The 14,910-nt window shown below is 41.2% G+C and overlaps 1 protein-coding gene across 2 annotated transcripts in view; it reads right to left on the bottom strand.

The window, feature by feature from the left end:
* Cntnap4 (contactin associated protein-like 4) overlaps window positions 1-14,910 on the bottom strand; it is a 223,873-nt gene that overhangs the window by 107,878 nt on the left and 101,085 nt on the right. For both annotated transcript variants that reach the window (XM_013013005.1, XM_013013006.1), the window contains exon 4: window positions 4,540-4,687. In XM_013013005.1, coding sequence (XP_012868459.1) covers window positions 4,540-4,687 — 148 coding nt within the window. The remainder of the gene's footprint in view (window positions 1-4,539; window positions 4,688-14,910) is intronic.

The raw sequence follows: 14,910 nt of genomic DNA, 5'->3' as shown, positions 1-14,910 counted from the left end.
TTCTTGCCCTGAGCATCCTGCAAAAACTACTGCAAAGGAACTGAAATTCATTCCATACTGCTGGACAGTGCTCCTCACTCTGTGTTTGGGAAACAAACATGGCCGGTGGAAAGGAGGGTGTCTAACACGGGACTAGAGAAAAGGAATTGCAAATGTACACTGAGGACATTTACCCCCACAACTCACCCCCGCTTGCTAAGGGCATGCAGGCACAATGGCTTCTCCCCAGCTCTTCTCCCTCCACTGCCTTTGTTTACCATAATTTTCTTGGGAGCATTATCTAGTCAAGAAGCATTTCCTCCTCATCAAAGATTTTTCTCTTCATGCTTGCTCTCTTCCATGGGCTATATCCTTCCTTCCTCCTCTCCAGATCGATCACCAGACTCACAGCTGCTATGGCCAAGATATCTAAAATGTATACTTTCTGTTTGATGCCATAAAATTGCGCTTCTACTTCCCTCATTGCTAGGAAACAAGCTGGAGTTTACTGGCATAAGAGTTGGACATGCTCTTTGCGATGGATTTTCCACTGGTTTAGTGTCCTTTTACAACTAGGTATGGCTCCGTCTTGGTGAGGAAGGAAATTAGGTGTGGGCCTCTTTTGCCTGCGATCACCACGGGACAGCGTGCCTCTATAACTTTAGGAACCACACATATTAGGCACAAGGGGGCTGTCTATAAAAATATGTTCAACGTTTAAAAATAAAACAGGATAAAGGACTTGCTTTAATTGTGGTGGAGAGGCATAACCATTTTCCAAACATGACACTTTGTACTTACGCTCTTCGCAGTAAGACAGGTGGAACAGTCTGATTTATTAATGTGATATTTATGTAACTTTGTATTCTCGATACTGGAGCCAGAAGCTTGGAATTCTAACCTTTCAGATTTCAAAGGCACTTGAACTCCATGAGTCAAGAATGGAATTGATTCCGCCTTTGTTGCCCTTCCAGAACCTATTTATACAACCTTCCAGACAGTAACTCACAGTCCCCGCACACAGCGGCCACACTGGTTTTCTAGGGTTAGACTCAGCCATGTCGTGAACACATAAGAACCAGAGCCTCTGATGGGTCTTTGGTACCTCTACATTTAGCCCTCCCACCTGCACCTCTTGCATTAGAATTCTTTGCACCATTTCTGCTTTCTGGATTATCTTCCAAAACTGACCACTATAAATTTTCTGATATCAATCTCCATTTGTCACTTCTGCAATTCTGATGGACAGTTTGCATCCCGTGAGTCTAAATGTTTTCAACATTGTACATGTCTATCCTTATGAGGAATATATATTACTAGCCAGGAGTAAAGGCGCATGCCTATAATCCCAGCTACTCAGGAGGCAGAGTCAGGAAGATTTGAGTTTGAGGACAACCCTAAGCCAAATTAACAAGAGCTGATCTCAAAAACAAAAGGTGGACACAAGGGCTAGGGTTAGAGATCAAACGGTAGATGCACTTGCAATGCAGGCCTGAGGCCCTAGGTTCAATTCCTGTACCACAAACTGAATATATATAATTTTCTCCCTATGCCCAAAGCATAGAATTCTCTTTCAGCAAATGTTGGTATTTGGCTCAATGGTGTGTACATCTATGATTCATACACTCACCCAAAGCAATGGCATTGGAAGTCATGATATAACTAATTTTAAATTTGAGATCTCACACAAGTTGTAAGATCCTGGACAAAGTTCCTCATTTCTCGAAGGTTCCCTTTCTTCCACAGAAGGAGATGTGAAATGCTCTGTGATGTACAATTCCCAAGGGAATGCCACAGCCAGCCAAGAATCACATTAAGTTGGCACAGGCGGGAGATGCAGGCAGCGGAGGCTGGCAGGTTACAGAAAATCCTTAGGCCTTGCTTACGCTCGGGGGAGGCTTCCTTCACTAAGCGTGGATAGAAGGCCCAGGGCTGCTAACAGAGAGAGAGAGAGAGAGAGAGAGAGAGAGAGAAAGAGAGATAGAGAGGGAAGGAGAGAGAGAGAGACAGAGAGGGAGAGAGGAGAGAGAGAGGGAGAGAGAGAGAGAAAGAGAGAGAGACAGAGGGAGGGAGGGAGAGAGAGAGAGAGAGCGCGCTTCCCTATCTTCAGCAGCACTTTTCCTGCTTATAGTTATCTCCTGTGTCTGGAGGGGGAAAAACAATCAACCTAATCTTGCTTTCTCTGTTCTCAAAATCTTGCATCTGCACTGATAGGCTTTAAGCCAGATCCAGGAACATGAGGAATGATCTGAGTCATATGACTCAGAAAACTTAAAGAAACCTGTACCTTAACTGGCGCCAACGCTTGGACACAGTGACCAGAGCAACATTTGGTTTGCATCTAATTTGCATCTGACTTGAGCAATCAGGCACATGGTTGAGTCTCTCTCAGACCTCGTTTACTCTCTAACAAATAAGTGGGACGAGGGTTGAATTCGAATACGTCCCTTCAGAACATGTGTGACACACACAGTAATTGTCTCCTCTACTATGTTATAATAAATATTTTTCTAAGATAGGCATTCAGAATAAATCAAGAATGTCATTACGAATGTGAAGCCTGCTGGAATTTGTTTTCCTGACAATCCATCATGTAGCCTGCATTTTGACAAACTCTATGACCCACGGAGATCCACCATCTTAGCAGAGCAAAGGTATTTTATTTTAAAGGATGATTGTATCGTTTTTTAAGGGTGTTATTTGGAAAGTGAGATACTAATGTAATCAGAAGAACTAAGCTGAAAGAGGGAAGCCAGGAAAGCCAGTAGTTCAGTCAGGCAGATGTTGAGAGGTTTAGCTGTCCAATGGCTCATATCTGCAGCCCCACAGCTGGAGAGAGGAAGAGCCTGAATCCTGGGCTCTGGCACACATGACTGAAAAGCCAGCCCCACTCCTTTCTGTCTGTGTGGCTTGAGCGAGTCAACTGCTCCAAACTTCGGTATTAGCAGATTGGGCAAATGCAGAAGTAGTTGGTAATATTTATCTGGGCTCTTTTGAGACATCATAAGCTGATTATTACAATGCACATATTATGTACTCAAGTGCATATAATAAGTGCTCATGCAAAAGTTTCTATTTTCAGTCTGAGGAAAATTAATGCTGTTAATGTTGGTGCCATTGGTACAGCTATTACTATTGTATCAATACATTATTATATCAATATCATTATTATTCTGACGGCCCTAAAATGAATAGCAGGTTTGTTGAGTGATAATGGAGATGGGTACCAAGAAAATCACTAGACACCCACGGAGATATGTATCTTTGCTAAAGCATGAGCTCTTGCCCAGACACAGTGAAAACCACTTCATCATATCCCTTGACTTCTTAATGACATGCTTTCCTTTGATGTACATAAAGTGAAGCAGAACCTAGTTAGTATTACATCATAAAGCAAGAGAGAGAGAGAGAGAGAGCATTTAAACAAAAACTATAGTGGCTAAAAATAACAGTTTGGGAGAAGACAAATGAGCTAGTGCAACTGAATCTCTCTCAACCTCTGACTGTTTGTCTGATAATTGTAGATCATCTTCACTCACTCATTGTTCTCTAATAAAGGAGTATCCGGCAGGATGGTTGGCTTGATGTAGACTATCAATAACTTTTAGGTCCCTTCCCCACAGAGAGATATCATCAAATGCCTCATTAAGAGGAGACGAAGTAAAGTCGGTGGTTGTTCGCATTTCATGTGACAACATTTCAAACACATTTCATATTCTGACAGAGACCTTTACGTATATTTTCTATTAATTTACGCTGAAGGCATAGTGTATTTGAAAAAGGAATTAGCACTTTATTTTTAGGCAAAAGACGGAAAACATTCTTTGGTTTCCTAACACTTGACTGAATAAACTAAACGAACCTCTGTCTCTTTCATTAAATTCGGGGTTATCTGAATGAAACACCAGCAAAGTATAACTCCTCGAGGGAGAAAGCTCTAACATTTAAATTTTTGATCACTCAATATAATGTATTTGCATATATTACAAATATCTGTCTATCGACAAGCTAATTTCATCTCTGAATTAAAATGTCAAGAGTGGTAGCTACTCAGGAGATTGAGATCTGAGGATTACAGTTTGAAGCCAGACCACGCAAGAAGGTCCAGGAGACTCTAATCTCTAATTAATCACCAAAAAGCTGGAAGTAGAGTTGTGGCTCAAGTGGCAGAGCACCAGTCTTGAAGGTAAAACAAAAAGCTCAAGGACAGTGCCTGGGTCCTGAGTTCAACCCCCAGGCTGGCACCAAAAACAAAGTTGGAGTTGAAAATGAAAGTCAATAGTGACATTCATGGCCACAAAGAAGATGTTAACCAGAAACCTTTCCATCTGAAGGTCTAATTACCTACTGCAAAAGTGTATTTTTTGGTTAGTGGCCTGGCTTCTTAAGCATGTCCTTTAATATCTCTGTTAGTGTGTTGAGTAAGCGAACACTTACGGTAGGCACTCTGTTAGTGTGCTGAGTAAGCGAACACTTACGGTAGGCACTCTGTTAGTGTGTTGAGTAAGTGAACACTTACGGTAGGCACTCTGTTAGTGTGTTGAGTAAGCGAACACTTACGGTAGGCACATCCAAACACCTCGATCCGCATCCCAATTCTGCCCTTAGGATTCCACTCTAGAGGAAGGAAGCGCAGAAACCTGGCCTTGACAGAAGGCTGTAGCCTAGAGTACACAACGCTGTCTGCGTTTGCATTTCCTGAAAATCCCTAGAAAAGAGGGAAAGAAGGAAATCAATGTCCCTGGAGAGCATCCATTTCACCATCTTCTAGAAGAACGGTGGGCAATGCGGGTTTTACTTTATCACGAGGCCAAGGGCCAGCTCCTTTAGAGAAATCAGACTCACAGCTTTGTCCTAACACCTCTCTAGCCACAAAAGTTGTCAAAACTTTTTGCTTTACTAAGAATAGCGTAAACGGTATCAGACACATTAAAAGTAACTTTGGACTGTGATATCCTCAATAAAGAGTGCTTCTAAGCTGGGTGCTGGTAGTTCACGCCTATAATCCCAGCTACTCAGGAAGCTGAGATCTAAGGATCGCAGTTCGAAGCTAGCCCGGGCAGAAAAGTCCATGAGACTCTTATCTCCAATTAACTATTCAGAAAAGGCTGGAAATGGCTCTGTGACTCAAGTGGTAGAGCACTAGTTTGGAGCCAAAGAAGCTCAGGGACAAGTACCCAGGCCCTGAGTTCAAGCTCCAGGGTGTATTGAAAACCTGTGATCGGGTTCGGCAAAGAAGGTGCTCATCCCCTCCATGAAGAAGCAAAGTTAGGATGTGTATCTCTCCATCCTCTTCATTAACATAAACGAAAGCATCACCAACATGAAGTAGGAGCCCCAGCCTGGTATCCGGCGCCCGGCTTCAACCGCTCACAGCCTGAGACACACATTCAAGTTGCTAAATGGAACTGCAAACAATAAAACTTTGGAAAGACCTATAATTAGACTTCCACGGTCTAGAATTTGAAAGCTCCAAGAGACCTTCAGAATGATGCTAAGCCAGCACAGTCAAATTGCAGCTGAAGACATTAAAGGTCAGGAAGGTGGAGGGGGGAAAAATCCTTTGGTGTTTGCAAAACCATTCTGCAGAAAGCGCTGGTGCCATGTCGTTTCCTGCAACATCAGGCTGCCCTTAGCGGAGGCATAGCTCACCTGCAAACCCTCGCTCTTATAGCACCTGCTAACCTGATTTTATTATTTTTTTTCCTGCATGAGACACTTTAGCACTTCACATACGGAGAAAGCAACATAAACCGGAAGTGTTCTCCATCATTCGTATGTCATTGATGCTCCGCCTCCTATCCTTCCTCTCTCTTTCTTGCTATTCCTCTCTCCTCCCCCTTCACCCTTTCTTAACTGTAAAAATCAGTATATGGGCTGGTGCTGGTGCCTCCAGCCTGTCATCCTAGCTACTCAGGAGGCTGAGATCTGAGGATCACGGTTCAAAGCCAGCCGGGGCAGGAAAGTCTGTGAGACTCTTCTCTCCACTAAACCACTCACAAAACCGGAAGTAGCACTGTGGCTCAAGTGGTAGAGTGCTAGCTTTGTGCTGAATCGCTGAGGGGTAGCACCCAGGCCCAGAGTTCAAGCCCCACTACAGACAAAAAAAAATAGCATATGTAAAAATGACATAAACAATGACATATGCAGATTCACCATGGCTGATCTCAAAAGCCAATAGGACAGGAGTGAACTCAATGTGAACAGCAAGACTCAGGCAGTCTGTTCATTTACCTGCTTTTCTTTCTATACACTTTTACCAGGAATTTAGAAAAAAAACTGAATACAGTATAAAGAAAAGAAGTTGAATGTTTCATGACCAACTTAATTTGATTTGTTTTAGCAACCAGTTCTCTGCCCTCTGGCTCCATTCATACCTCCATATACCCATTTTTAGGTTTATCAAACCCAGGTACCTCCAAATTATAGGTAAAACAGATTATCTGTGGTAGCAAATAAGAGCCAAAATCGCCCTCTTTATCTCAATGAGGATCATGCAGATTCATGAAACGCTCTCCTCTTACAAAAACAACCTGAGAGCTGGGTGTGTGGTGGCTCACGCCTGTAATCCTAGCTACTCAGGAGGCTGAGATCTGAGAATGACGGTTCAAAGCCAGCAAGGGCAAGAACGTCTGTGAGACTCTTACCATCCAACTAACCACCAGAAAACCAGAAGTGGAGCTGTGGCTCAAAGTGGTAGAGTGCTAGCCTTGAGCAAAAAGAGCTCAGGGACAGCACCCAGACTCCAAGTTCAAGCCCCAGGACCAACCCAAATAAAACAAAATAAAACGAAACAAAACAACTCATAGTTTCTTCTTGGCCCTCAACCATTACCCACACCCACACCCACAGTCCCAATGTCTTCCCCTTACTGGACAGCAATAAGATCTGTAAAGGTAAATTAAACTATAGCAAAACCCCAACACCTTATGCAAACACCCCAGAGTCTTCCACGTTTTAACCTCGCTGGACCTCCTTGACCAAACCAGGTTCCACCCTACTGTGGCTATGCACAGAGAGTCAATTCTGCTTGGGAAGCCCCCTCCCCATCCAAGTGCTCTTCTCATTGCAAGTCTGGGCCCACACCTTGCTATCTGAGACGGTCTCACCGAAACTGAGCACCTGGCGACCCCTGTCCCAGGCTTTATTTTGTTTATTTCGCATGATTAAGGCAGGGCTGGGTTTCTTGGGGTTTGATTATTATTAATCCGCTTACTTATCTTACTCTGCACAAAGGCACAGCAGTAACTTTGACAGCCTTCCATCCACAATTCTGGGAACACTGTTTCTTCATTCAAAGTGGTTTTCTGTAAGGTAGGACTGTAGGTTCGATGTTTGGGAAAGATGGCTTAGAAACAAAACCAGGTCCAACACACTCCTCCATCACAGGGCCTTTGGGAGTGGGTCATGTGACCTGACACATCGTCTATGACAGGAACAGTTACTAGCCTATCTCCAGCATATTTGGTCACAAGAATAGCCCTCTCTCCAAACTTATTTTATCATTGCTGTAGATTGAGGCTGTTTTGCATACCATACACCCAGACTAATATTCCCAAGAACATACACATCAGATAACATTGTTTAATCCTGATAACTAGACTCTAACAACCAGACTTTTCTAGAAAGTTCTGCCCTAATCCATTGGTCAATTTTCCCTTCTAGAAAGTTCTATCCTGTTCCACTGATCACGTTTTTTTTGTACTAACCAACCTCCATGCCAAATGTCTACAGCACCAGATTGTTCCTTTCTACAGAAATGCCTAGCATTTGTACATGGTCATTGCTTCAAATGTTTCTTCTAGAATGGTTGATGTCAGGCAGTGGTTTCCCAGACTTAGATTATAGGGTAAAACTTTCTATGTTCCAAGCTTGGTCACTGGTGTGTGTGCATGTGTGTGCATGTGTGTATGTGTGTGTGTGTGTGTGTGTTTACGAGTACTCCAAGGTATTATAAGCCAGGTCTAAGAATCTAGCCTGCAGACATGCGCTCTAATAAGTAGCAACACGCTGTCTAATCAGATCTTTTCATACTCCTGATTCTATTTCCTGGGTGCCTCTGGCATCCTATTACAATCCCTAATTACAATTCCTTGCCAGCTGAACAGCTGGATGATTAATTAGATAACCTTTCAAAAGATCTCACTTACTTTTTTTTCGAAAATAATAGAAATTCATAGATTTAGATCGATGCTATGACAATGATTTCAGCATCTTTATGGATTAGAAGAAAGAGGTCCCAGGACAAAGATGGCAGACAGAGAAAAGGAATGGGCGAGGTCTCTTAGGAGCCAGCCTTGCCCTTCTCTTCTGGCTGATGTATGAGTTCTCTGATGTTGTTTAAAACAGGAAGAATATGAAATGCATATTTTGTGCAAGGAACACAAATGTCCTTTGCTAGCACACTCAAAATAATGAGCGGTTATCACGTAAAATTTTTGTGACGTGGAGGAGATGGCATTTGTACCACATTTCAGTCAAATCGGAGGTTTTTATGAGCATGGATTAATTTTACACTAATTAGCAAAATAACAGAAGACACAGATAGTAGGAAGCATGCAGAGTGATAAAGTAGACTGAATTGTCATTTTTAGGAGCCCTCTAGGTACCTTAAATGACTTTTTAATATCATTGCCATTTGGAAAATGATGCATCATAACTATTTATTAAATTAAAAGCTAGGCTGGGACGGTGGCTCAGTGGTAGAGCGCTTGCTTTGCATGCATGAGGCCCTGGGCTCGATTCCTCAGCACCACATAAGCAGAAAAAAAAAGCCGGAAGTGGCGCTGTGGCTCAAGTGGGAGAGCACTAGTCTTGAGCTGAAGAACTGAGGGACAGCGCCCAGGCCCAGAGTTCAGGCCCCACGACTGGACCCCAAAAAAATAAAAAATAAATTAAAAGTTAGTGAATACATTTAGATTATTTTGAACTTGATGCTTTTAATCTATTCTTTTATGCCAGAACCAAGGTTTGAACTCAGGGCTTTGCACCCTCACTCGGCATCTTCACTCCTGGTGCTCTACCACTTGAATCATACCTTATATCTGCACTTCGTGTGTGTGTGTGTGTGTGTGTGTGTGTGTGTGTGTGTGCGCGCGCGCCAGTTTCAGAGCTTGAAGTTTCTAAGCTTCCTTCACTCAAGGCTAGTGCTCTACCATTGGAGCCACAGTTCACTTCCAGCTTGTTGGTAATTAATTTGAGATAAAAGTCTCACAGACTTTCCTGCCCAGGCTGGCTTCTAATTGTAATCCTCCGCTCTCAGCCTTCTGAGCAGCTAGAGTTATAGTCAGGAGCCACCAACACCAAGCTTTGCACTTGAATTTTTTTGAAATACATAAGGTAACCAAGATTCTGCTTCAAATTTCAGTATTAGAGGAAAAACCTTCCAGAACCTTTGCACACAAGGCATAGGATTGATGCTATGCTGCTTTATAAACGAAAGCTCCAAATCGGATTTTTCTTCACCTAAGGAACTTCCCACAGCTTGCTATGAAAATGTTTTCTTGTTACACCCTAACAACTCAATGAAGAAATATTGCAGGGGCAAGACCATTTTTCTGCCAACAGCCACTTGGATATTTATAACCACATTCACAGCTCATACACAATTATTAATGCAGGGAGATGAAAAGCAGACGTGTCCGTACTTTCGTGTACCAAATGATTTCACTGCCTTCACATGGTCCACAAGCCAAACCTTCCCCCCACCCCCAAGGAGGCAGGTGAAGGTGGGCCTCTAACCATAGCAATCAGGAGGTGGAGGTAGAAAGATCGTGAGTTTGAAGCCAACCTGCAAAACAAGACCTTGTCTGCAGAAAAGAAAGGAAAGAAAAGAAAAGAAGGAAGGAAGAAAGGAATTTAAATGTTTCTAGTTGTAAACTTTTATTACATGAATATCTGTGCCTTCTTTGAAAGATTATGGACTGAAGTGAATGTCAGCATTAATTGAAGTGGGGGAGAATTTTGTTTTTATATTTTTATTTTTTGTGCCAGTCATGGTGCCTGAACTCTGGGCCTGGGCACTGTCCCTCAGCTCTTCAGCTCAAGGCTAGTGCTCTACCACTTGAGCCACAGCACCACTTCCAGCTTTTTCTGCTTATGTGGTGCTGAGGAATCGAACCCAGGGCCTCATGAATGCAAGGCAAGCACTCTATCACTGAGCCACCTTCCCAGCCCCAATGGGGGAGAATTTTGAAAGGGGTGACAGACCAAAATGCACTGTATTCATAAGCTGCTTTGTTGAATGACAACGCTTTTGTACAACTTCTTAAAGATAATTTAAAAAAAACTATACTTTAAAAACACATGGGTAATATATTAAATAAATGTATAAAATAAATATATTTAATAACTATATAATGTATCTATAGTATGGCTAATGGGGTTTCCTAACCCACAGGGCAAATCTGGGCAGGGCCCTGGAGTTTGTTTTGCCAATATGTGCTCTGTTGCATTTGTATCTATCCTCTTTTGCTCTCTCTCTTTAAACATTTTTCAGATTTGTGGATAAATTCTACTCTTTTTCCTCTCCCTACTTTATTTGAAAACTTTTCAGGAAGGGAAAGGTAATTAAAAAAAGAGTTCACTTGCATTCACCTCCCAAGAGAAAAATAAGTAATGTCTTTGATCCATTTGAGCTGCTATGACAAAATGCCACGAGCTGAGTAGCTTATAAAACAGACCTCCATTTCCCATAGTTCTAGTTGTGAGAGACTAGAAAGTCTCTCAGGTAAAGACTTTGACAGAATGGGGTCAGGCAAGGCCCATTTCCGGGCCTTACCGGATGTCTGTCCTTTTGCTGTGGGTCTCTGTGATAGACAGGGCAAAGGAGTTCAGACAGGCCTCTTTCATAAAGACTCTAACTCCATTCTCATGCCCATGAGACCTTCTCACTTCTTCCCAAGAGGCCCTACTTCCTCCTACCTACGGAGGCCTGGGAGGTTAAGGTTTCAACATTCCAAGTTTGGGAGGAGGCAGAAGTTCTTGAGGCAAACTATGTCACGTTGCAAAGGTGTTCTTCCTTGTCAATTTAAATGGCTGACAGGCCTGGAGTGTATTATGAAGCTTTAATTTTGCAGCAACCCTACAAAGTAGTTATTTTTGTCCCTCCCTTTACAACCGAAGCAAATGAAAATTATAGAGGTTATATGTCTCAAGTCACACAGCTAGAAAGTGGCAAAGCAAGAATTTAATTCCAGGCTTTTCTAACTCCAAAGCTCATAATATAGCTAAGTCATCCAAAGCTTTCATTCCAACAGAACCTGAACGCAAACAGTCTCCCCCAGAGGAAATGTGATATATTATCTAAATCTTTTTCCCCTTGATCTCAAAATTTATATTTAAAAGCATTTACACATTTGAGAATAATACCACTTAGATTATTGCTGAACTGGGACTCAGCTCCACCAGCTGACTTTTATAGATAAAAATTATTGTATTAAGTGTTACATTTTCTCAGAATTACTGGAGAAGAATAAAAATGAAAGACAAATGTTCAGTAATCAATAAGCCTTCTTCATATAAACAGTATCTCCTCATAGATACAGAATATAAAAGAATATACTATTGTACCATGCAATTCATGAAATATCTAGAAATAAAATTAAAGTTATGTGTCTTATGTGATCAAAATAAAAGAACCCTACTTGTATTTTTCCTTTTCTTTTAGGCTTGTGATTTTGAAACTTAATGAGGTATTCACAGATAATTTTAAAAAGTATTCCAACCATGATAATGGATGAAGTTAATGAATTAAAGTTTTCACCAGATTTTAAGTATTTCCTAACTGATTCTCAAGTTTATGAAGAGGTACAATAGCACTAATTTCTCTCCCAAATATTAATTGAGCAACTCATGTATAAAAGCTAAGATGTATAAAGATTTCCCAACGGCCATTCACTCAGAGCTCAAAAACATCACTATCATAAATCAGAAACAGGGGACCCGTTCAACAGAGTAGTAGAGCAGACTCTAATTACATAGAAAGCCAGCTATAGCCAAATAAACAGCAGCATCAGGAGAAATTCAACACAACAAACAGGCAGGCAAACATGGAAGGCCTCTCGATATTATTGATCTCTCTTATTACGAGATCCCAGTGACCTACCCATGACCTTCATGTGACCTATCCAAGCACAACTTGTGTTGACAGAGATGGCTGACATACAGACACTAAATAAATCATAGCCACATGCTGTCAAATAAAAATCACTATTTTATGATGTCAGTAATAAATCTGTACTACGTGTGTCTTCCAAGAGGTTCTCAGGTATGGAAAAAGTATAAAGGAAGAACAAAGAAAAATAAACCTGAAAAATGGAGGGAGAGGTCACTCATACAAATCCAGATGAGAATAATTGTAAACATCTGTTGAACATGCCATTGCAATCACATTCCAAAGGTCTCAATCGACTCAGTCTTAAATATGAATTATCATTCCTCTTTTGTGCTAGAGAAATATCAACCACATTAGGTCAATATGAGTCTAATGATCAATCATATGTAAGAAAACTCAAGTTCAGAAAAAATAAAATAGAATCTAATTTTGTTCATATGAAATTAGTTTCTACCACCCTTCAGATTATTAACAGAAGTTCAATGAGAAGTGGCAGTCATTATCTTCACATCTGTAGTCAAGAGGTCATAAATTATCACTGCTTCAGGTGCTTTTAATATCAAAGGGTTTGAACTTTGAAGACAGAAAGACCAGCCGATGAAGGATAGAACCTCCGTTGTGGTTGATGACTATTGTTACCACACAGCAATGAACTCTTATGTGAAAGATACATGGACAGATCATAAAGCTTACAATTATATTAAGGGATTATAGGCACAATTTTGCAGAAGACTAAATTTTTACTGAGATAGAAAATAACCTTTAAGCACTATGAAAAAAAATCACATTAGGAAAGTGCTAGACTAGGAAATTCTGAACAACGCCCTGCTAAAAAGACAGTAAAATACTAAATGTCTATCATTTGAATGTAGAAGACAAAAAGAAAACCCCAAAGAGGTGAGTCTCACATTTCAGGCTCTTGTTCTTCAGAATTGACGAAAGGATTCTTGAAGAGGAGAAATAGAAGTTGCGCAGATTCTCTGACCATTTCAATAGATTTGAGGTACATTTTTAGTTCTAACTCCCTGAGGTAGAAGAATACTTCGTAGGCCTCTGTACATGGTGTGTTAGAACACTGAGAGTCTCTACATTACGGTAAAGGATGAGACAGAGAGGGACTGGAGACAAGTAGAAGAGACTTTTTTGAAGACCCAACTTTTACAAGAGTCCCCACATTTCTTTGGACTTTGCCTTCAGGACTCTTCCAAACTCTTAGTGAGAACCTAGAGAATATGGCTTGGCAGGGAAAAAGGTCATCCCTGTAAAATATGCCCAGTATCCTCCCTAATAAAAGCCTAGTCTCCCAGGAAAGTCTACCATGTTCTATGCCAAATGGAAAGGGCAGCCCTCTCTCCCTCTCCCTCCCCCTCTCCCTCTCCCCACCCACCTCTCTCTCCAGTTTCCCAAGCTTTCCTGTCTCATCTAAAAGAAATCAACAGGTATTAAGTCTTCAAGAAAATAGATTGACAACTCCTAGCCACAGAGGACAGAGTGCTGGGGGAAACTACTAGAGAAATAGTTGTGAATATCACAGCTCTGAGACAAAAGCTCTGAAACACTGAAATTTATTTGGAAAAGTACAGAAAAGGTCCATTCCGTGTACACACCAGGATACCAGCAGGAGTCCAGTACAATGCTAGCAGATTACAGCCAAAAGAACTGCACAATGCAGACTGTGTCCAGAGAGGATCTCACAGTGAAGAGAAAAACAAAACCAAGGGCCCTAGATGCATCCAAAGCCAATGCTTAGCACCTCTGGCCCCTTGCATCAACCATTGGACACACCCAAATTCCTAGACAGAGCAATAGAAATCCTTGTAATAATGACCTGCTGCTAGAAACAACACAGCCAGCTTTCAAAACACAAATGCATGCACATGTGTGTGCACACACATACAGCACAAAAGAAAAAAGCTTGCAGAGACAACATAATTATTGAAACCAGATTCAGATAAGCCACAGGTGTTGGCTTTATCAGACTGACTTTACAACAAGATGTGGCAGGCTCTAACAAAAAAGCGATCAACACACAAAAACAGATGAGTAATGGAAACAGGAAAATGAAAAGCCAAAGGTCAAAGGAAAAAGTGAAAAGTAAAACTTATGACAATGGAAATGCACAATAGCTGTGAAGGACACATCAATAAATTCAACATGGCTAAGGGAAGCTCAGTGAGCCTGAAGACAGGAAAATACAAGCTTCCTAAACTATAATGAAAGAAAAGAAAAAAGCAGGAGATAATATCCAAGAACTGTAGGTCAGATACAAAAGTTACAACATCAAGGCTGGCACCCATTACTTGAGCCATGTCTCCTCTTCCAGCGTTTTGCTGGCTCATTGGAGATAAGAATCTCAAAGACTTTTCTGCTCTGGCTTCAAACCATGATGCTCAGATTCCTACCTCTTGAGTAGTGAGGATTACAGACATGAGCAAGTTATCAGTGTCCAGCTTGTACAGTGAAATATTCTAAAGCGCTGAAAATAAGACAGCTACTCCCAAATAGCTGCCCAAGTGCATTTCACATGATGCTCACCCAAGAAGTTAAATATAAAAAGAATTCACATTGTATGATTCCTTTCTGCATTGAATTCAAAACAGACAAAAGTCCTCTGCCTTGTTAGAAATCTTGACACTACAGATTTAGAGAGAAGATAGATAGTAATACATAGAAATACTAAGGAAGAAGGTTTTGGTTGTGATATTCTTGGCCTAAATAATATTTACACATTCATTTTTTTTTGAAAATTCAATGAGCTGCATATAGCTATCCCTTTCCTCTCTTTCTGGATATTTGGTATACTTTGCATAAAAAAG

This window comes from Dipodomys ordii, unplaced genomic scaffold, assembly GCF_000151885.1.
Source record: "Dipodomys ordii isolate 6190 unplaced genomic scaffold, Dord_2.0 Scaffold18, whole genome shotgun sequence".
NCBI lineage: Eukaryota > Metazoa > Chordata > Mammalia > Rodentia > Heteromyidae > Dipodomys > Dipodomys ordii.
The sequence above is the reverse complement of the archived record's forward strand: the minus strand, read 5'-3'. Positions and strand labels throughout refer to the sequence as shown.